At 42.9% G+C, this 23,223-nt stretch overlaps 1 protein-coding gene across 1 annotated transcript in view; it reads left to right on the top strand.

Moving 5' to 3' along the window:
• The window catches only part of FBN3 (fibrillin 3), a 145,575-nt gene that overhangs the window by 21,935 nt on the left and 100,417 nt on the right, over positions 1–23,223 (top strand). The window contains exons 3-6 of the mRNA XM_009683577.2: positions 6,061–6,143; positions 8,423–8,521; positions 13,659–13,754; positions 18,276–18,371. Of these exons, the coding sequence (XP_009681872.1) occupies positions 6,061–6,143; positions 8,423–8,521; positions 13,659–13,754; positions 18,276–18,371 (374 nt within the window). The remainder of the gene's footprint in view (positions 1–6,060; positions 6,144–8,422; positions 8,522–13,658; positions 13,755–18,275; positions 18,372–23,223) is intronic.

Raw genomic sequence — 23,223 nt, 5'->3', positions numbered from 1 at the left:
AGAGCTCTCATCTCCACCTCTCTACCTTCGCACATTTGGTACTTGCCACTACAGTTAAAAATCCATATTTCATTATCGATTTCATTCAACTTCCTCTTTGTTCTTAGTCTACAATATTGATGCCAGATACCTCTTCCTTCACTGATTTTGACCAAAATCCTCTTAGTCTTTTTTTAACAAAACTATTAGATAATATTCTTTATTCTTCAATTAGGCTTGAAGCGACCTGAGGCCAGGCTGTGAAGATCACTAATGTCAGATCTGTGCATCCCATAATACAAAAATAAGCTAGATCTGACACCAGTATAGGATGTCATTTCTGTTGACTCACCCAGATCACAGCAGAGAAACTGTGTGGGCTTTAAGATCACATACTAATACCCGATCCAGCTGAAGTCAAAATGGTGCTAAAAGAGATACTTAACCCACGATAATGTCTGATAACCTAAAGTCAACTTGTCAGAACTTGTCATAACAAATCTGAACCAGCAGACTAAATGAGTATTTGAATTGTGCTGTGCATCAGCTATTGACAACATTTTAAGTCCAATACCAGGTTCCCTAAAGCCTTTATGAAGTATCATTTGACAGAGTTGACTGTCAAACCACAGTCTGAGACAGAATAAATTAAGGACCAGGCAGCTCTGTGCAGCCACAGCTACTCTGCCTCAGGCACTAGGACTCTGCTCTGTCAGCATAGCCCATCTCTTGCCCTGTCCTGCAGATTACAATATAGACATGCCCAGAGTGTCCAGGAACAGTGCTGACCATCCTTTCAGAATCCTCTGCTCTTCAGCATATATTGGTTGGAGTACTTGCCAAAATCTTCCCAGGTAAAGCCAAGCCCAGGCTATGTCTGCCTATCTACTTCTTACTGAAGATTTACATTTGAGTGTCAGGGGCAGCGCTTTGTATTTTATCCAGCCTAATGGAATCAGAAAGTACAACCCAGATGTTCCCTCATCTACTGGGCACCCTAATCCCTACCAGCAGAATCAGCCCTGCATTCAAGTTCTTCTTTTAATTGCTGAGCACAGGAGTCCCTTTTCTTGGAAAATATAGGCCCTTTTGAAGTCAAAATACAGAGCTGCTCTCCACCTCTACCCATGGCATGAGATTTGACAGTGTTGTAGTACAGCCCTTGATGCTATGTTTGCAGATTTGGTGAAGAAAGCTCCATATAGCATTGGGCAAATGCAGCACGTAGAAAACCAATTGCCACATTTTCTGCCAGATCATTGTGTGCCCTGGGAAAATTAAAACCGGGAAGCAGAGCAGTACCCTTCACTGCACAGAAAGTTGTTCAACATGGTCTGTGCTTCTCAGGGACCTTCTAAGTCACAATAAGCACTGTAAGGAGTAGAAGCTAATATTGCTTCTATATGGGAAGTTCACTGCTGCATAGAGTATTCCTTAGGCTTTACTCTCAGTCCAGCTTTGTCATTATTGTAAACTCTAGTGGCCCTTTCCCTGGGACTATTTTCTCTTTTCTATTAATTTCTATTCACTTTGGGAAGATATACCTGCAGCTTATCTGCTGCACCTCAGCTATATGTCTGCTACATGTCTGCTTCACATCTGTTGCACGTCTGCTGCACTTCTGTTCTGTCCCTGTTATGTGTCTGCTCTGTCTCTGCTATGCATTTGCTGCATGCGCGCTACATCTGCTGTATGACTGCTGTACGTCTCCTGTGTTTTTTTAAGTCTACCATGCATCCACAGCATATCTGCTATGTACCTGTTGTGTGTCTGCTTCATGTCTGCTGTGCTTTCTGCCCCTGCTGAAAAAAAAAAAAAAGAGGGCAACATTTACAGACAGAAAAAAGGCAAGTTCAGGAAACGTTGAACTAATGGCAGACCTACTATAACAGAGATAACAGAGATTTGAGGAAGGACAGGTGAGACAAGCTCTGCTAAAGTAGGAATACATCCAGTAAGCTCTTTATGACATGAGGGCTAATAAAGTCAGCCATGGTTAAAGCGGGTTCTCCAAGGCCACAGTCAGTGATTGGCTTTTTTTTAAGGAATGAGGGGAAACTGAGGGGAATGCATGTCTTATGCATGTTTCTTGATAGCGGCAGGATACCAGAGAGCCCAATTTAGCTTCTGTGTTTGTGTCAGGATCTGTGCATGATATTTCTGGGAGGTGATTTGAAGCGAGGAGAACAGAACAGAGGTCTGCACTTAGCTGGGTGACAAGGTGCAGTCTGTTTTCCTAAACAAAGCCCAGGCTTTTGATGTTTCTTACACAAACGAGAGCCATGCAGAGATTAATGTCATTTGAGATGCTTAACTATTTCAAAAGCAGCTAGAGAGAAGAATGTGTCTTATTGCTTTCAGATATTTATGCAAGGTGACTGGTGATAACTACTACATTTTTCCTGAATGTCATGTTTGGTATTTCACCTTTTTTTGGCTGTTTTCCACTGAATCGTCTCAAGGAAGGCATTGGCTGGCTGGGTAGTCTTCAATCCCTGGAGGTGGAAACACGTGGTCAGATAGTCCTTTTAGATTATGGAGTCTATGAATCTATAAATATTACTTTTGCTTTTAAATATATCCAAGGGATACACAGACTGCATAGGAGTTTAACAGCACTTTGGTTTTGTTGGGAGGTGAGGGTTCATTTTGGTAGAACAGTAACAGGAACAATGAAAGCCTGGTCTTTAGGCTTTTAATGTAGATGCTCTGATTTTAATTTGAAAGCAGCAATCCCAGGAGTATTAAGGGTCAAGACAGCTTACAACTGGGCCTCTGTAAAAGGGCTGAATGAGGCTTGTTCTCAGGTGTGGTTTCCTCACAGCAGCAGAGTTGTTATAAACTAACAGGGAAATAACAAGATAATGATGTTCCCTGGAAAATAAAATGAATTTCTTGATTTAATTGAAGGTTAAAGATGATTTAACAAGTCTTCAGGGAACGGAAACTAAAAAAACTAAAAAAACAAACAACCCAAACCCGTGCTTTTGGAGTTTTTGAAAAATCTGACGTTGTTGTTGCTCCAGTCTGCCGCATCTACGCAGTTGCTCCCATGCTGAGGCACCATATAACTAGAGATATTTATCCAAGTAGCTATGATACACATATAGCTTTGGAGATGCACTTTACAGTGAAATGATTTACAGAAAACATCGCAAACTGCACAGCAGAAAATGCCAAATCTGATTTGTTCCCATAACCCCACCCTTCCAGGGCAATGATGATGATAGTTACTAATTGTGCCTCACCAACTCCAGCAAATTGCTGAACTGGTTTATGTAGAATTTGATTAATAAAAATTAGAATGAAGGTAATATAATGAGCATCAAAAAATAGACATTTTGGAGGACTGATTCTGAAAAACTAAATCAATCGTTTCCTTTCCTTTTAAAAAGAAAATTAGAGTGATACGACAGTCTACATAGTTCTACTGGAGGAACAGGCTCTGTAAACAAAGAATTCTTCTTTTGAGCAAGAAAAGATCTAACAAGATCCAATGTCTGAAGGTGAAGCTGGATAAACTCAGACCCCCCTCCCAAAAAGCATACACTTCTAACAGTGAGGATACGAACTCACCGGAAAACTTTACCTAAGCGTACACTCCATTGCTAGTGATTTTAGGTCAAATTCTGCTGCTTTTTTAAAAGATGTGATCCCTCAGGCACTTACACAAGAGGTTGGTGATTTGCTGGCCAGGATCCAGACAAGGTCTGAACACTCTGTCTACACTTAGTCTCCACTGCCCCTCCCCTTGACTGTTTGATCCTTTGTTAGTGTCCAGGCTTCCGTGCTAGGGGAAGCATAACTCCACACTTGGTAATAATAGAAGAATATGGACATTGCATGGGTTTGTAGTTTTCATGTTTCATTCAGCAGTTTTTCTTGGAAAGTCTGTTAGTTCGTTTGTAGATGAGTAGCATAACACAACATGGTGAAAATGGCGTGCTGAAGTACAGAGCTGGGCTGGAGCTCTTGCCTTTGATATGTGACAGTGATTGAACTACCAAACAATCAAATGAAAGCAGAGAAAGCCATGACCAGTCTGTCTGAATGATAGATTGGAAGGTGCAGGAATTTGCTAATTGCATCAATGATTTTTAAAGACTTCCAAGGTGCCTCTACAAAGACCTTCCATGCAACTCCTGATCCTTAGCACCCTCAGAAAGCTGCTAAATTAACACATCTTCCACTGGGTCCTAGAACCACATAGAAAGAGGTGAAGGACGGGATTTAGGAACAAAAATTAATGGAAGAGGAACAGTGCTACCGGTATATAAGAAATGTGCATCAAGAGGGATAATGAAGTCCAGTAGGAGTAGATTTCAGAGAAGAAGGAACAACAGAAGAGCCTACCATCTCCAGAGAAGGAGTCAGGCACTGCAACAGAGTCAATAAGGAAGAGCAGGACTGTATCCACTTTGTGCACACACAGCACTGCTGAGCTTTGTGCACAAGTAATAGATGCCTAGTTCTGTTTGTTATGAAGGGATACACTCTGCTGTGTCCTCTAGAGTTGTCTGGCACCTAGATCTCTCTGTACCCCTGTGGAAATGCAAGTATCCAACTGGCTGTGTCTAAATTTGGGGATGTGGCCGTGTTCCTGAGCTGGAAGCCTACATGCATGCCCTGGTTTGATATCAGGATAGACCTGGCTGTGCCTCACTCTTCTATATAGTGTTACAGGGGTCACCATTAGGCTGTGGGGTTCTCATCTTGTGTAGGCAGGCAGCCTGGAGTGCATCGGGTCCTGGACTAGAGCTCCTTGTCTGTTTGTCTTTCTGTTTGATCATTATAACTTTTTTTTTTTTAATTCTTAAAGAATAACACCTCTGGGGTCAGAGCTATGGCTATGTGAAAAGTCATTTCAATATTAGGCACCTGGGATGTGCCTATCTGTGGGGTGGAGCTGGCTTCAGCTCCTAGAGTGTCTTTGTGAACATACCTCCCCTGCAATAGACACACTTTGGAGAAAAAAATATGTGAGCACATTTATTACACACATTGATAGCTATGGAGCTGTGTGCTTAGCCACACAAGCAGCTGTCATGCTGCAGGCATGCCTGCTCCAGCCAGCCTGCTGGACCTCACGCAGCTCCTGCAGTCTCATCTGTGTCTCGCTAAGCTCAGAGGTGGCACTTAAATTGGACTCAGGCTTCTTCTCACCCATTAGAGAGACTATGACAACAGTTATAAGAACATTGTACCACAAGTCTCTCCTCTGTCTCCAAAATACTAGCTCCTAACTCAGCGCACACTCTCACCTACCTCCCTGTCTTACCTAGCACAGGCCCACCCAGCCCTTATTCAGCATTCCTCTGCAGATTTGATCATGCCTATCAGCCTGCCTCAGCTCCCTACAGACTCCCGCATCCCTGGGCAGCTCAGTACACATCCTCACCTGGCTCTGTTGCATTGATTTTGCTCCCAGATATTGGCACTCCCCAAACCTCTGCACTGGAGTTGCTACCCCAAGCCAGCCATAGTGGGCCCCAGGAAGGAAGCTGTTTTAGTGCTCAGAGCTTTGGTGGCCTTCAGCCATGTGAAACTCTAGATTATTCCAGGCAAGTCTGTCTATATTGCCAAAGGATCAGAAAAAAACTTTACTGTGGTGGCATGCGGTCACTGGTCCACCACTTGGTCATCCCTGTCCCTGTCACAGGGATATGACAACAATAAATTTCATACAAGGCATCAGATAGGCTGGAAGCAAGTGACTGCTAGTGAGAGCTCCATCTGCTCAGCTCTAGTTCTGACCTGCATGACCCCAGCACTGTGCATCTTAGATTAAACAATGACAGTGTCAGATGTGCCCTCAGTCACTTTCATACAAATGTGTAGCTAATTGGTGTTTTCTGAACAGTCTAGTCAGAAGTCAGTTATTAAAATAATATTTAGTGACTCCTTTTGGTGAGAATTGAAAAAACATGACTTGTTTAAACTCAGAGTGAGGGAATGGTATTTGGCAGAGAAATCTCATGCAAGAGGCTGTTCAATGCGCTCTCATATAGCAATGATACGTGCTGGATTTGTCCAACAGTACTGCACAGAAACAGAGGAAAAAAAATGTTTTTTAATTTTCAGACCCAATGTTTGTGGCTCAAGGTTCCACTCCTACTGCTGCCCGGGCTGGAAAACGCTGCCTGGAGGGAACCAGTGCATTGTCCGTGAGTATCTATTTTCCTGTTGAGGAACCAAGAGAACTAACTGCCATGTGGGAAGGAATACACATCTCATGCTCAGGAGATGACAAAACATTTCATAATCCACTGAAACAGAAGCAGTGATTGTCGGGAGTTCTCATCTCTGCTAGTCTTGATTAAAGCAGGATGGTTGCAATTGTTCCCGTTTAATGCATGGCCTTTTATTTCCTGCCGAATTGCCACTGTGTTCCTTGTTGCTTGACAGTTTGTAGTCCTGCTTTAGAAGAACAGCCTCATACAAAAGCTATTGGTAACTCCTGAGAAAGTTACTTTGGAGCTGCTTCTGTAGGTGAAATAATTTACTTAGTTGCTGGGACAACAGCTAGTTGCTGACATTGCAAATGTGTTGTCATGATAAGGTGTCCACAAGCAGGAATTTGCATCTTCCTTTGAATGGCCTGTTTGTAAAGCAGGGTGCTGATTTAGATAGATCACATCTTTATTTCTGTAGGTAGTTGTTCTTATTTGGAGCAGAGCACTATTTTACTAAGAAGTACTGATATATGCCTGTAAAATCCATTAAGGGGGATAGGACCTGCGGCTGATGATTCCCATGTCTTTAGGGCAAAGGCATGAGCTATGGGGCGATGGACTCAGTCCGTCCTTTGGAGGATGCTTCCATAGGAACTAAAAGTCAACACTAGAGTAAATAAATATGATTCTCATTGGAGCCAATGGGGTAATTGTCCCCTGCATTTAGTCGTGCTTCATACTGAAATGCAGGAAATGCATGGTGTCATGGAGATTCTAGCTATATCTTGTACACACCAAACAGCAGACAGCCTCATGGCATGTCTGTGTCTCCTGGTATTTTAGATTTCTAAATGACTCCTCTGCATACTTGGCATTTGTATATAAATGCCCTTCTCCAAAACTTCCTAAACATAATTCAGTGGGAGGTTTCAAGCTGAGGAAAACAATAGGTTCTTTTAGTGAGACCTGCATAGTTAAGGTCATATATTTCAGAAGTAATACCACCTTCAGAGCGGAAAACTCAGCCATCTTAGAGAGAAATGCCCCATATTTTCTAATACAGCATTGTCTGGGATCTGAAATACACAAAACTGGGCCCAGAGCTGCAGATATTCTCCTCTCAAAGCAGATGATGTCCAGTTTATTTTGCATGATGGGGCTTTTGTGCCCTCTCACACAATGAATAACCAGTGTCAGAAAATGACATTTTACTCACTTTAAAAAAGGGAGGGGGAAGTAAAGAAGCATGATGACTCAAGAGTTAAATGCATCAGACTTGACCTCAGCCTCATGTGGTGATAGTAAGCTCCAGAGTCCTGGGTCCTCTCCTTCCCCCATGAGAAGAAACAAGCAAATCCACAATACACCTCACCTCAGGAAATCCACTGTTTTGTGAGCAGCGGATGCCCCTCTGAGGATAGCAAGCATAGATTTGATACCAGATACAGTGAAGGGTTAAGGAACTCAGAGCCAAATAGCTGCTCAGTGGCATGCAAGGTTAGTGAAATTCAGGGTTGTCTGCTGACTTTTCTCATATCTGTAAAATATGCCATTTGGGCTCACTGTCCTCACGGAACTGCTATTGTAATTGTATTTATAAAACACATGGAGATGAGATACTTTCACAGGACTCTAATAAAATCCATGCTTACACAGGTGGAACAATACTGCCAGCTATGCTCTTGGCTCTCATGGCACAGGAAGGGGAAGAGATTAGCAGGAGTCCCAGCCAAGAAGTAGTAGGGACTGATATGAAGGCATCCTTCCAATGCATCTCTGGCTGACTTAGGCTCAGCCCCTCACCCAACGTGAGATGCATCTCAGTAGCAGTAAGACTACTCTCAAGCCAGACTGTGGGCTGGGAAGCACTTCATGGAAACACAAAAATTGCAAGGAAAAGAACAACCTGGCCCAATGCAAAAGTCACTTGTCTCTGCTGAGAAACATTCAAAGAAGGCAGAAATAGTGAAATGTGTCTCCCCTTCCCCATCCTCTGCTGAGGGCAAAAGCAGTGTGAAAACAGGACCTGCCGTAGTCTGTGATTAAAGGAAGTTATCTCTGGAAACTCATTCCTCATATATGAGTTGGTCCTTCTCACCATTGTGCTACATGGGTTGCAGTCCTCGAGAGGTTTCCCTAGCTTCCTCCCCAGGTTATTCTTCTTAGAAAGAAATGAATTCATACTATTTGACAGCCAAAAACATGTTGTAAGCAAGTTCACAGCATAGCACATTGTGCTAATTAATCACTGTCTCCTCCTCTTGCTCCAGCAATTTGCAGGAATTCTTGTGGTGATGGGTTTTGTTCAAGGCCAAACATGTGTACATGCTCCAATGGACAACTTTCTCCCAACTGTGGTTCAGCTGGAGGTAAGAGAACAACACTGGTGATTTTCCTCCCTCTTGAAAAGTTATTTGCTCTTTAAAAAAATTCCCAGTTACAGCGAAATCAATGACAGTCTCTGTCTGCTTCCCTTAAATATTTTGAGGTTTGGGAACTGAGTTCTGATCTAAATGGGGCAGCATTTTTCATTTCGAACGGCACCTTTACTGAAGGGTCCTCACTGCCCCTGTTACCTAGAGAAAACTGGCAACATGCTCGCCATTTCTGCTACTTTGGTATGAGAAATCTTATAGGATGGAGCTCAGAAACCAAAACTCAAAGCAGCAAATAACAACATTGTTGCCAAAGAGTCCATCTACACCTAGCTGTTCCCATAGTGCAATTAAATGTGTCACTGCTCTAGTTAACCAAATAAATAATCTCTCCAACACAAACTTTATTAAGTTTTCTTTAGGTCGTGTTTTGGATGTCAGGGAGAATTGCCCGGGTGTTTTGTGGACTTCATCATGAAGTTATGCAGTGGCAGTCAGGAAGCTAGAAACTGCGTTACCACTTTTTCTGCTTTGTTCTCCCATCTCAGGCCTTCAATGCAAAAACTTGAAAAGCTCTTGGAGAAGGACTAAGTGGCTGAGGTTTCTGAGCAAACACTGCACAAAAACAAACTATAGAAAACTCAGCAGAGTGAAAGTCAGGTTTCCAGAAAGCAGTTCCCATATCTCTCTGGTAATCTCTGAAGGATATATTCAGGGCATGATGCCGCTTGCAACCACACTGCTACTCTACAGCACCTGGCTTTGTACAGCAAACTCTCCTCCTGTTTGAGTCTAAACATTGATAGTTAATGATGTTGTGTACTCTCTGGAAGGGAGTGGTACTCTTCTGTACCACTCTGTCCTCTGGCTTGTATTGCTGAAAAAGAGCTGGATGTTATGATAGACACCAGGTTGAATGTGAGCCATTAGTCATTGTCACTGTGATTAAAGCAAACCGCATCCTGGGCTAGATTAGGAGGGTTATTATAATATAGTATATTTTATATTATCCCCTCTACTTGGCACTAGAGAGACTGTGGCTGGAATACTGTGTTTAGTTCTGGGCCACCAGTTCAAGAAAGCTGTGGAGAAACTGGAGAGAAACCAAGAACAGGCTACAAAATGGTCAGGGCCTGATGCACATGTTCTCTAGAGGAGAGGCTGAGGGAGCTGGGCTGATTTAGTCTAATGAAGAGGAGTCAAAGAGAGATCTAATCCCAGTCTGTAACTACTGGTAGGGCAGATACAAGGACAGTGGTCCTAGATGATATAAAAGAGGTCACTGGCCTGGGACGGGTCACCAGATGTGTGGGAGATCATCATCTTTGGAGGTTTTCAAGAGTTGGCTAAACAAAGTCTCAGCCACCCTGATCTGTAGGGCAGGCCTGTTCTGCGTGGAGCCTGAATGCAGATCTCCAGAGAGCCCTTCCACCCATGCTCCTGTGAGTTTGTGATTGTATGAAATGGTGGCATACACTGAATCTTGGAGTGGGACACCCAGTCGTTATGTATCAGATGACAATTTTGCCTTTGCTGGTCTCCTGCAGAAAGTAAAGTCCCAGACAGTTCTTTCAATCCACTAAAACAGCAGAACGAAACGGACAAGACCATCCTAATCTTTCACAGAAGAGACCAAAAGGGATCAGAATATCACCAAGAACTGCATGACTGCTGCCATTCTGGGACAGGAGCCAGTGAGGCCAAAGGGTCTATGTGTGCAGCCCCTCATCATACTCTCCTCCCTTGCTTTCCTACCTCTCCCTGGGAAGGGAAAGGATGTCTTCCTTGGAAGCTTCACTTTGCAGAAGATGGTCTAACAGCCTCAGAGCTGGTTGGGTGCAGATAATTGCTCTCCAGTTGACAAGATGAGGGCCAGCCTCAGCATAGAGACCATCCAGTCAAGTCAGTGCAGTCTATGCCCAAGCAAACAGGTCTGCCTGAAGGGACTCCAGTTGTTTCTAATGTGAGTAGCAGTGTGTGAACTGGCAATGGCCTGCACTCCAAATCTCCAAAAGTGGGCAGTGATAACGGGTGTCTATCTGCAGCTCACTGTACAAGCAGCCCATCTGCATATGATGATCCCACTCAGAAACACCAGCTAAAAAGAAATCTGCAAGCAAAGGAACAAAACTGAGGCATGGTGTTAAGTTTTAAAAAGGCTGATTTGCTAGGGCTGTATGTAAGATGCAGAAATGCATAGAATTTTATAAAGTCTTTTAATGTCTCAGATGACCATTGCTGGAGACAACACAGAATTTTTTTTTCCTGTTATTACTCATCTGTAGGCAAGCCGTTGTTAACAAAGTGACTTGCAGGCATCTGATTGAAGGCCAGGGAACTAGCCCCCTCAGACCTCAAAATGACATTCAGGGTGTGACTCAAGGAAGGAAATTCCCAGAATCTGATTCCAAAGTGCCACGTTGTGCTACAGCCCTGCAGATGTCCACAGAAAGTGCTCAGCACAGGAGCCTATGAGTGCCACTGCTCTACAGACCTGCCCAGTGCTTTGTTGCGGGGAAGGTGCTGGAACCACAGAAGTTTCTGGAATGAGGGCCCATATGTTAGCAATCAGAGAGGAATGCAAGGAATGCTATAAGCAGTGTATACATTTAGGCACAGACCTGGCATTCCCCTGAGCCTGGGGTAAATTTCAACATGCACTCAGGGGGTAGGTTCCTCGGCAGCGGCTTCATCAAATCTGGTGTTCATTCTGGGGATGTCTGGATCTGCATTTTTCAAGAATGCTTCAGGGAAGTAAAGCAGGCAAACTGTGCATTCCAGAGGCAATAAAAGCCACTCAGCCTCTCTCTGTCATAATAAAAAGTTTGGTTTCTTACTTGAGGGAGTAAAAATATTTTAGGAATAATTTGCAAGTGACTGTTTAGATAGTAGTAGTCGGTAAGCAGGCAGAAAATAAAAGGTAGAACTAACCCAACCCAGTTATGGGAAAAGTTAACAAGGGTGAGCTGCCGTTCTTTTTTTCCTAGAGCTTTGGTCTCTGCTACCCTGGAAAATCCTTACAAAGCATAATAGGCCTTTAAGTTCTTGGTTGAAAAATGTTCTTCTTCTGCACTCCAAATCTGCAGGGGTTTCTAACAGACTCTTCAGTGCCAGCCTTGGAGATAAGTCAGATGGTGATGGGACCTCAGGGCCTTTGGGACCATGGCAGAAGTAAGAAATGGGACCGGCTGTAAGCAGGTCCAGTAATAATCTTTGCCAATTAGTTCGAAAAGTTCTGAATGAGCATCTTATGTCTGAACCCTGAACTCCCAAGATTTCTCAGGTTCATTAAACCTGACCCCTCGCTGCCTGTGTTGACTGCAAGGCTTAGGATGCTGCATGGGGAAGAGCTCTGACAGATGGACAGCACTAATGGACAGACACTTCCTAGCTACCTCTTTATATTGTAGCTAGGCAGTCCTCTCAGATTTACTGTATGTAATTGCTTTCCTGGTGTGGATTAATTGTAGTGAGCGGTATAGGATAAGAATGTGCTGGAAACAGTGCCATTTCCCATAAAGCCTGGTCTCATGTTTGACAGTCTGGGCAATACGTTGAAGTCTTAAGCTTAATGTCCTTAATGATTATGCCTTCATCTAAATTTGGCCTGATGAAGGCGTGAACCATATAACTATCTCTGTTGGACACTGCTGAGTCCTGTTATCTTTTGCACAGACATTTCACTTGTACTGGCCCCAATGCTTGCCTGTTTGGAACTAGCATTACATGTACACATAAGATTCAAGTCGCAGTGAATATCCATTCATATAGGCATATATGCAGAGTCCAGCTCCACCTTTTTCAGGCTACCAAGTAATGGCCCCTGCTGTTCCTGGCAGACATATGAACTGTGGTGTGCCTGCTGAAGAATAGTTTTCACGTAACTTATTATAACCTCAGACACTTGCAATTTGACTTGTCACATCTTACAAGGGAAGAATGCATTGTTCCAGGCTTTGCCTGGAATGAAGAATGAAAACTGTTTGACCTGTATTTGTAGCTCAATGTTTAGTAGTAAACTATTTATTAATACATTTCTTAAATTCTGAATAGTGAGGAATAGGTTAACGCCGACACCGGCTTTCTGTCTACATCAGTGTGAAAATTCCCAGGTCTTATTTATCACTATTGTTTTCCTACACTTCACACTCAGTGCTCCGTAATCTACTGTGAAAGCTGAACTCCAACATCAAAACAAGAATAGATATTATACACTTTTCTTCACAGATTCTTAAATAAAAAGAAAACATCTCTGATATTAGATGGATCTCAACAGTAAGGCCACACAGTAGTTGTATAAGGATAGAAATATCTTGAAAGTTGATGATTTTCCTCCACCAAATAAATTCAGACCTCAAGATATCTCATAGGTCTTTTAATATGCTCCTATTAAGATGGCATTTTAAAAGTTAGATGGTCCAGAATGCAAAGACCATGTTTTGAAGAGGGAATAATAGCCTAAAAGAATAATAAAAATGATATGACAATCTTTGAAGTGTGTAGGACCCTAAAGTAAAGATTTGTTTAGGATGACAGCATCATAAAGAAAGAGAAAGATGAAGAAATATGCTCTTACTCTCGGTCCCTTGAGCTATGGCAGCACATCCTACAGAAAAAACAAAGCTTCAGCTGTTTTATTGAGGTAGATCCTCTAATGAAGTAAAGTGGTGGTGTGCCTTTGCCTTCCACAGAATGAAGTCTATTTATATTATGAGATAGATTTGAAGAATGATGTCCCCTAAATTTCTCCTTGTTTGAGATTGCCTGTAGTATTCATGGCTTTTCCCTATCTGAACAGTTCATTGTTACCAGGTACAGGAACAATAAGAAATGTCTTGCATCTAGAGAACCAGAACAGATGATGGTATTTCCTGTTGTAAGCAGCTCTGGAGTAATTATATCTCAGCAACAATGCAAGCCTTTAAACACCCCATGGTTGATATCCTATAAGGTCTCTCCGTTTAACTTGAAGGAATTGGACATTTAAAATCACCCTCAGCCCTTGATTCTGCACTGAGACTAGAACAGATTAAGAAAGAGCTGAACATCAATTACGTGTGAAGGTATCCAGTTCCCATTGCCAATAGTTTTTTTACATCCTCTTGTAATATTTCCCTGCTTTTCTCCACAGTCCAAACCTGCAGTGTGAGATGCATGAATGGTGGGAGTTGCAACGAGGAATCTTGCCTCTGCCAGAAAGGCTATACTGGAACATACTGTGGACAGCGTAAGTTGCAATATCTGCTCTTTGTTCTCCCTGCGGTATATGTGGTGAGTTGCAGGGCCAGGCTAGATACATGCAGCCTTATGAATACAGAGGCCACCCTGCAAACTCTGATGTGCTGTTTACAGCTCAGACATGGGCGTCCTCAGTATTTACTCCTCTCCATTGGAGTAGCAGCTTGCTTTCATTAGGGAATATGTTACATCTATGCTACCTGGCTGGGCTAGGACAAGGTTGATGCCCACTGCTCCGTGCAGCCACACCACTGGTTCCTTATGCCTGAGCTCAAACTGCAGATCCAAGCTACCATGTGGCACATGAAGCAGCCCTCAGTGAGTACATAGCAACGCATGCTATGGGGCCATGGGATGCTGCTGACCTCAAAGTCAAGGTAGGATGACTTGTACTTGAGTCACTGAGGTAAGAAGTGAGTTTAGGCTTGAGAAATGTGTAGGCCTCACTTCAAAGACTTTATGGACCGTTCCTTTTAGGACACATCTCCCGGCTCTCAGTCTGGGGCCCCCATGCTAAGAAGAGCAGTTGCAGGCTTTCCTGCGTACCCCTGTTGCTCTACAGTTGACCATGGTGGCTGGAATTAGGTATCATTTTTCTCTAAATATTTCTAGATAAACAGAGTATTCTTTGGGAATGGGCATTTTTCGTGGAAAACCTTCATTTCAGTTCAGATAAAGTCTTCTTTCAATTAGAAGAAGAAAAGCTGAAAAATAAAATATATTTCAAATATTTTTCAATTATTTACTTACATTTTGAGGGGCTCAGGTTTTAGTTTTCTGGTTGGCAAAACTGTCTTTCTGTAGGGAAACGCTAACATAGTAATTCAAAAAAACTTTAAAATGTTGTATGATTTGGTTTTGTATTTTGTCAAAGTACCCATACCTTTTTTAAGGGGAAAATGAATTTTTCCCCCTAGCTTCCTGTGAAAGATATTTGGCAATTTTAAGTCATCCCTCATGCACATTGTAAATCCAATGTCCAGAGAATTTAGGTGGCATCTTTAATAAGTCTCTAGTGAGCAAGTATGTCCAGCACTTTCGAAAGCGCTTTGATTCTCTGATCAAAGAGAATTTTCCAGGCAGATTTCAAATCCCTGTATCAGCGTGAGAATCATTGAAGTTTCTCAGTGAAGTCTGTAAGAATTTTTTTTTAAGATGGGCAAAACATTATATTTCCCCTAACCTTATTATTAACTATAACTTATTCATTTTTGCTGAAACATTCCAAAAAGTTCCACTAAAGGCAGACACACCATATGGAAAATTTCATTCTGAATAGATAAAACTTGGGAAAGTTATAAGCAACAGCAAATAGGGGCTTATAATAGAAAGTGTTAGGCAACCCTAATTATGTGCTGCTACCAGCTCCACCTATAATATCCTCAGTAGAATTTTCATAATGGTTCAGATACTGGCAGCACTTCACTGATGGTGGGAAACTACAGAGGGTCCTGTTGGCAGTTTTCCAGCAAAGCACATTTCAACTCCCTCAGCTTTTAAATAGATGTAGCCTTTGAAGACTGTGAAACATGCAGTGGTACCTGGCCTCTCTGCAGCTCAAAGTTTGGCACTAAAACTGTAATATCATACAGGATTGCTGTAGAGCTCACCTTCCAGGGATGGTTATATCCTTCTCATTTTCATTCACCAGTGTTGCTGGGCAAGTGAGTGGTTCAATGAGTGAAGCTTTTTACAGGAGCATTAGGAAGTGTCACACGTGTCCCTGCATTAACGGATGTCGAAACACTTGCTAGTGCTTGGCCTGACAGGCACTGCTTCCTCTTGTTGAATGAAGCACAAATAGGAAATCTCCATCATTTCATGATCTTCATACCCAGGTCTCTTCTCTTACTGCTCTCTCTGCATCTCAGATTTGTTGACTCACAGCAAGCTCAGAGAGTAGACAGAACAGAATCGTGGTATCTTTCCAGGCACATCTTCAACGAGGATACACTTACAGTAGCTACACCAGTTCCTTCTCTGTCGTGTTACTTTCTGGAACAGTCCTTCTCTCATTAGTCATTACTACTGCTGGGATTTAAATAGCTCCGTGGCATCCTGCCCCTCTCAGCCTCTCACTTGGACTCTCCAAAGTCCTGGCTCTTGTGCTAAGATGAGTGCTGACCTTCTGTTTTGTATTGACATGCAGAACCTTGCCTGTTGGGGTGGGTGCACTGAAGAAGACAGAGCTGAAGAAACTGTGGCTTTCCATTTTGGGAGTCAGTGATCCTGCACAACCGTTCCAGATAAATATGGATTGCACACAGCACAGAACTGAAATTCTCTCCCTGACTCTTCTTGGCCTTGTCTTCATTTACTTATTGCTCAAGAATGGCCTTCCTCTTTCCCATCACAATCACAGGATCTCCCAGAGAGCCCAATACAGCAACCAGAGTTGCTTTAGTCTAGGCAGCTAGCCTTTAGTCTAAGGAGCTGAAGTTCTCTTCCCATTCCTCTCCTGCCTATGACTTTTAGGCCCATGCTCTAGACTGAGTAATCTGAAGGGAATTCAGGTAGTCTGCTTCTACTTGAAGTCCATGAGAAGTAACTCTTGCAGACACTAGCCATGCGATACAAAATGAATTGCTTGACAGCACCTTTCTGGAAGGCTGTCCAGAAAGGAAGAATGAAGAACACTGGAGCTCAACTTTACTAGGGTGTCTGAGGCACAAGGTTTGAGCCGGAGAAGAATTATTGAGTCTGGGCCTGGGCAAAAAGCTAGAGAAGAAAGCACAAGGTATATAGCCTGTTCATGCCTGAGGCATCCCTAAAGGAGTGCTGGAGCAGGTAGACGGATATAAAGGAGATGTATCCCCATGCTTTTTTCCAGCACAAGAAATTGGAGATTGTGCTCTGTGGGAGGGATGAGCAGCACCCCTCAAGCCTCAAAGGCTTTGACACCAGGGCCAGCCTCTGCCTGGAGTGTCTGAACTGGATATGCAAGCTTCTCCCGCACTTTGGTACCCCAGCCTCACAAGAAGTTAGCTTGATTGTATTTCAGAGGCAGCTGTTTGGTTGTTGTGAAATAGCAGAACCTAAGAGCATCCATTTTTCAGATCATTCAAGAGCGTGTCACATTCCAGAGGAGCTCTTACCAGCTAAGTCTTATGCATTTTTCTACTACCATTTCTCTAATGGTATCTCTAAAAAGTAATTTCTGTTCTGGAGAGCATCATGTCCTGATACCACTACCAGCCTGAATGGACATGTCCTACTATGATATTAGGAAGTGATGGGCTGATGCCAATGTCATCAAGCCTAGAATGAGCTGACACAGTGATATCATAACACACAGTCCCTCTACCCAAGTGTACCCTGCTAGCCAGGGAAAGCACCCACATCACCCTGCACCCCATGTCCTCCTCATTGCAGAACTGAGTTTGGCACATGTGGTATGGTCAGAGTAAGGGGTTTGGTTTGTCCTACTTTAGTCTGTAGGGTAAGTAACCCCAGAATGCACTGATCACATCACTGCATACCTTCTTATCCCTTTTCTTGTTTCTTGACCTTCCTTTTCACTACCCTTGTACCTCCCTTTCTCCACCCCAGTCTCCTCCCTAATAAACAACCTACCCCTAATCACTCTTGTCCCATTGGTCCCAGTTTTACTATATCCGTACCCAAACCTGGTATTTCTCATATCATTATCTAGGCATTCTCAGCCTTAGATGATGTTCCTGATACAGTTACTTAGGTACTGCTGGCCTTGTAAGTCACTAGTCCCTAAGATGTCCCCAATACACCTTCTTGATTGTTTTTGAAGTTTGACCATTTCTTAACTTTCTTTAAAATCCACCCATCCCTTAGGATGCTTCTGTAACTTTTTTTCAGTGACTCCCACACCTATCGGTCACATCTGGCAATTGCTTCTGTCATGTCCAGAATTTTTACACATCCTGTTCATTTAGCTCATCTTCAAGCCAAGGCCTAATTAGTGGCCTAGTCTTTTGCCTTCAGTCCTAATATATCAGCTGCAGGTTTTCAAATGATGTGTGTCAGGTTTAGTTTAAAGTAGTGAATGTTTGTCTGCTGCAGTATTGGAGTCTGCTGATCAGACTGGTCTCTAATTCTTTTTTGCTTTGGGCATGTGGGATAAAATAGCCAACTAGTATCTTCTCCTCATGTTTCACTGTTGTCATGTTCCCCTTTCCTTCGATTTGAATGTGTTTTTGCCTTTATGCAGTATCTCATTTGTATCCATTCATCTTGATCTTGATTTTAATCTCAGTGCCAACCTGAATGAAGTGAGCTTCCAGAGTACAGGAAATCCTCTCAAGTGAAACGAGAGTTTATAGCGCTTTTGTAAATGGGTTCACTCATAAAAAGGAAGCCATTTTCCAGTAAAAAAACATCCATGCTTTTCTCTATATGTTCATTACATGGCGGAGAGCCCTGATTTGTGAACAGCACAAAGTAGGCGATATTCCAAGTCCTGCCAGCGTCACGCAGCTCACATTGTAGTTTCCCTAACAGAAGAAATCCACTGACTTCTTTTTCTATTTCTAAATAGCTGTGTGTGAAAACGGTTGTCAGAATGGAGGTCGATGCATTGGACCAAACCGCTGCGCTTGTGTCTATGGATTCACTGGCCCCCAGTGTGAAAGAGGTAAGGAACAGATTTTCATGATATTGTCACTGACAGAGCAAAGGAACATTAGTTGTATACGCAAGCCTGTGTATTAAGGTATTAAGGATATGCATTTCTTTGTGAATTTCTGCTGGATTCCTCTGCATGCCAGTATGGCCTTTAACGACATCCTTATGCCCAAAATGTTCTCTGAGATCCCTGATCATTAAGTGTGCATGATGTAAAGTGCCTAGTGACTGTGCCTTCAGTGTCTCTTTGGATCCCCCTCATTCCTTGTAGCTGTTTGTTACACACGAATAAATCCCTGTACTGAGTCCAGACAGGGTGATTTTCTCTAGATCATTTCCATGCTTCTGGTCTTGATAAACCAGGAGAGGCTTAGAAATGCCAGCAAAGCATATCACCATATAACGGAAGGTGATGCCATCAACCCTTTCCTAAACACTGACAGAGCAGGGAAAAGAAATATAAGCTGAAATTTTCCAACTGCCAACTAATTTTTGTGCCCGTTTTGCTGCCCTGAACCCCAGCATTCACTGATCCAGCTCAGCACTGCAAGGACTTCTCACTATATTAACTGCAGCTCTTGTACTGAAAAGTTATGTCTAAGGAGTAAGGGATTATGGACATTTAGGGATCACACAGAAGATGCTGGTTTAATGACTTGGCCAACTCTGTTGGATAGAAATAAACTTCAGTTGACCAGGCCAGCACTCAGCTCCCATATCTGTAAGATCATTCAATTATTTTACAGAATTGCAGAAGCACAGATTTGTTAAGGTTTAAGATTTTCCATGTAACAGCTTTTATTTTAGTAAAAACTTTTCAAAAGGAAACACTAAGCAGCACCATTTATTGTAAACTTCACACAGTTCAGGGCCAGCTACTTATCCAGGATGAATTGAAAGAGCTCCATGAAAAGCCACAGTTTTTCATCTGCAAGAATATGGCTCTTAGTGGCAGGTAACTTTGCTATATTTCACCTAGCCATCATGTGCAGCATGGCTGAATCAGATGTACCTTTCGGCAGTGAGGGTATGGCTGAGGTTCTGGCTCTGAGACATGGAATTTCTTCCCTTCCTGTTGGCTTGGATGGCCATCTCATGACACTGCTCTGATATGATGTTTGGCAAGGGTCAGAGTGGCACAGAAGTGAAACTGAAACACTAAGTGGATGTCTAAACTCCTCAAATTTGCATCAAATTGCCCTGGAAATATTCCATCTTTCTGGACTCTTACTTTTGGGCTAATTTTGTTTAACTCCCTGTCCAAAGATTGGACTACCCTTGCCTTTAATAACTTTTTACAATTTGGGGATTCTTGGAAACATGATTTAGAGGGTGAGCTGGGAATAGCATTTGGTTTCCGGTAGCCCAGGCATCAGTCAGTCCTGCTTGAGAAGCAGCCAGCAGAAATATGCAGAACTCAAAATAATTGCGCGATGTTCCCTGGATTACAGAAGTATCTACTGAACTTCATTGCACAGGTGCCCCTTAAAAAGCTTCCTCTGTGGTTTGAGCTCACATTTATTGGGTGCAGAGAAGGGAAAGCTCTTTAAAAGCCTGCATATGCATTTACAGAAGCAACATTGCATTGTTCCATTCTCCTTTGATTGTGCTGCAAATGTGGATATTGGTGAAGTATTGCATATGTGAAGGCTTTACCTTGTAAGCCTTCTTCCCCCAGAACCCTAAACCTGATCTCCAGGACTGCCAGTGGAGCTTCTTGTTCTTTCCCTAGCTCACAGATATTTGAAATATTGAGACCCATACATTGATAAGGACAGTGGTTGTATTTGAAAAGAAAATTGGAAATTTCTTAAATTTCTCTAAACACTAAAGCCAAGAGAGACTGAAAAAACCTAACTGAATCTCATCTGCCTTTGTGGTAGGAGAGGGGGAAACAGAGAGGGGGTGGGAGAGGCAGGGAAAGAAGGAGATTGAGCAGGAGCAGACTTTGGAGACATCCTGTATAAAATTCTTTAAATAAAGCAAGCATTTTTACAAAGCCTTTAGAGACTTGGTTTGGTCCAGACTTGTACTAAGAGACAAAACAAGCTCTCCAGCTGTGTATACACAAGTCATCCCTGCCAAGACAAACAGAGTGCTTACTTTCCTAAGAGATGTTAAAAGTTACACTTTTCAAAGAGGCTCCCGGATGGGTTTTCTGTAAGTTTGCAGCCAGGTGAGTTGGTTGTGACTTACCTACTGGCAGTCATTAGTGTGGTAAGGAATAACTTAAGCCTTCCATGGAGAAACTGAACTCCTGTTCCCTCAGTAGGCATATTAAGATGCAGTCCCTAAGCACCAGACATACTGGAGACATGATCGCTGTTGAGTTTCTGTGCATTTTCTCCATTTAAAGCACTGCTGGTATATGACATATTTACAAGCATTCTCCAAAGTTGCCAGTAACAGGATACTCTAGTAGCAGGCTTTGAAGTAACATGGATCATCCATAGCTCTCAGTTTAATTCTGAGTTTCATTCCTAAAGATTTTTCTGAAGAAAGATTAATTGAAAGCAGAGCCTGAAACCTACTGGCTTTGTGTGTAGGAATTCCAGTTTTCAGTCTAAGACTCCATAGTGATGCTCTTGTAGAATGGCTCAATATACATGGCTGAGCACTCTGGAAAGTCTTCTGATTCCTGCCTGCATCTGTTCAGGGAGAAAGCTTCTGCTAATGCCAGAGTTTTTGGCTGGTGAGACATCATTCACCTTTCTTTCCAACACATACTAGCTATTGTGATGTTTCCATTGGGAGACTGTTAGCTACTAAGTGCAGCAGCACATGGCATTAAGCAGTAACGATGCTTTCTGGCATCCCTTGTGTCTGCTATTTACAGAGTGCAAAATGAGATACTCTCCTGCCTACGGAGTATAAAGACAATAGAAGGCAGTTTAAGATGGCTTTTATTGTCTTCAGAAAAGAAAGCAGGGATAATGAGATACTTACGGTTCTTTCCCTCTGTTCTGTACAGAGATGTCTGCTGATAGGAACCTGTCTGGATTAGCAGATAGGTCCACACTCAGCCTGCAGAAGGGAGGGAGGTTGTGTTATGGAGTACATATCTCCATCCCTCCCAGCCCTAGATCCAGTGCAGTGGAGCAATTGGTTTGAATCATAACTGGGCAATATGGAGATTTTATGTTCCAAGTGTAGGAGAAGGCAGTATGAACTCTGCAGCTCCATCTTACATTTAGCCCACTGATTACGCTTGTTTAGGCAGGTCATTACAGCTCTGGCTTGCTTTGTTTCTCAGTAAAACAATAGTAATTTTACTTCAGCATGGGAACTTTGAGGAGGCACTAAAATGTTGCAGGAGAGCTGGTAAGTCAACTATTAACAGTGGTGAGAAGGTGATTGAGGCAGACCTGTGGGATGAGATATGCTCTGTTGATGTTCCCAAATAAGACACCTCCAGGCTCGAGCCACAGAGTTAAATAAGCCATAAGATGCCTCAGACTGAAAAGACATGATAAGACACCAATCTGAGAGGAAGGATGGACTCGTTCAGTCCAGCTCATACTACTGTGGCTAACTGGTGTCTGGATAGGAGCTGGCTTGCTTCTAGCCAGCATGAGCACACTAGAGAAGTGATTATATGCTTTTGCAGGTGGAGATGTAACCTGAATCTAAAAAAAGTCTCTGACTGTTTTCAGCCTGAAATAAATGCCAGGAGACGTAGCGTGTGAACTACTACATTATCAACAGTCTCCTTCATTATCCAAAGTTCACTGGTATCTGTGGTTAAAGTGTAGAAGAACCAGACCAGATGATAACTAGCACACAGATGACACTAAACTGCAGACTCTTTGACCTTGCAACTTGCTGTTACATTTGGGAACCTGGTCTGTTTGCTCCTCCATTACTTATTTACTCCCTTACTCTGCAAGAGCTCTGTAGGAGAAGCTCCTTGAGCTCAGCACAGGTACAACCAAGCGTCCCAAGGGATTTCCTTCACCCAAGACAAATCTCTCAGCAATTTGTCCAGAATAAAGTGCCAGTTTTCCTCAGTAACACTTCTCCTCAGTTACACTGAGATAAAATAGGGTCTTTTCTTCAGGGATAGACTTTGGTCTAACACACATTAAACCTGAGAGGTGTAGCCTCCTCAATAGTGCACACACTGAGGGAAGTAGCCACTCAACAGCGGCACAGGGGGGATTTCTTTTAGCAGAGAAGTCTTTCTTGAAGGATATGGCAATCAGTGAAAGCAGGGACTGACCCAGGTCCTTCAACTGAATAGATGAAGCAAAGTGAAGTGACTGAAAGCTGAAGCAAGGTAAGTTCAAACTGGAAAAACAAGCCATGCTGTCAAACAGAAGGTCATTTCCCACTGGTTATCTTACACAGGAATTGCTGAATTTCCCCTGCACTACATTGCCTCACTTTAGACTCTTGTAGGTACATGCGTACAGCTTAGCACAGCACTCTGTAACATTATAGTTCATAGAGTGATAGAAGTACCAGCAGAGCAGCATTCATTGAGCAAATGAAGGCATTGACTTTAGGTTGAGTGGAACACAGAATGGTCAGGGTTGGAAGGGACTTCTGGAGTTAAACTAGTCCAACCCCCTACTCAAACAGGGTCACCCAGAGCACATTGCACAGGATCATGTCCAAACGGGTTTTGAATATCTCCAAGGAAGGAGACTCCACTACCTCGCTGGGCAACCTGTTCCAGTGCTCTGTCACCCTCACAGTCAAGAAGTTTTTCCTCATGGTCAGATGGAACTTCCTGTATTCCAGTTTGTACCTGTTGCCTCTTGTCCTGTCACTGGACGAGTGAAAAGAGTCTGAAAAGAGTCTGGCCTCATGCTCTTTACACCCTCCCTTCAGATATTAAAATACATTGATAAGATCCCCCC

The sequence above is a fragment of the Struthio camelus genome, chromosome 26, assembly GCF_040807025.1.
Source record: "Struthio camelus isolate bStrCam1 chromosome 26, bStrCam1.hap1, whole genome shotgun sequence".
Classification (NCBI taxonomy): Eukaryota; Metazoa; Chordata; class Aves; order Struthioniformes; family Struthionidae; genus Struthio; species Struthio camelus.
Note: the sequence above shows the minus strand (reverse complement) of the source record. Positions and strands in the feature narration are given on the sequence as shown.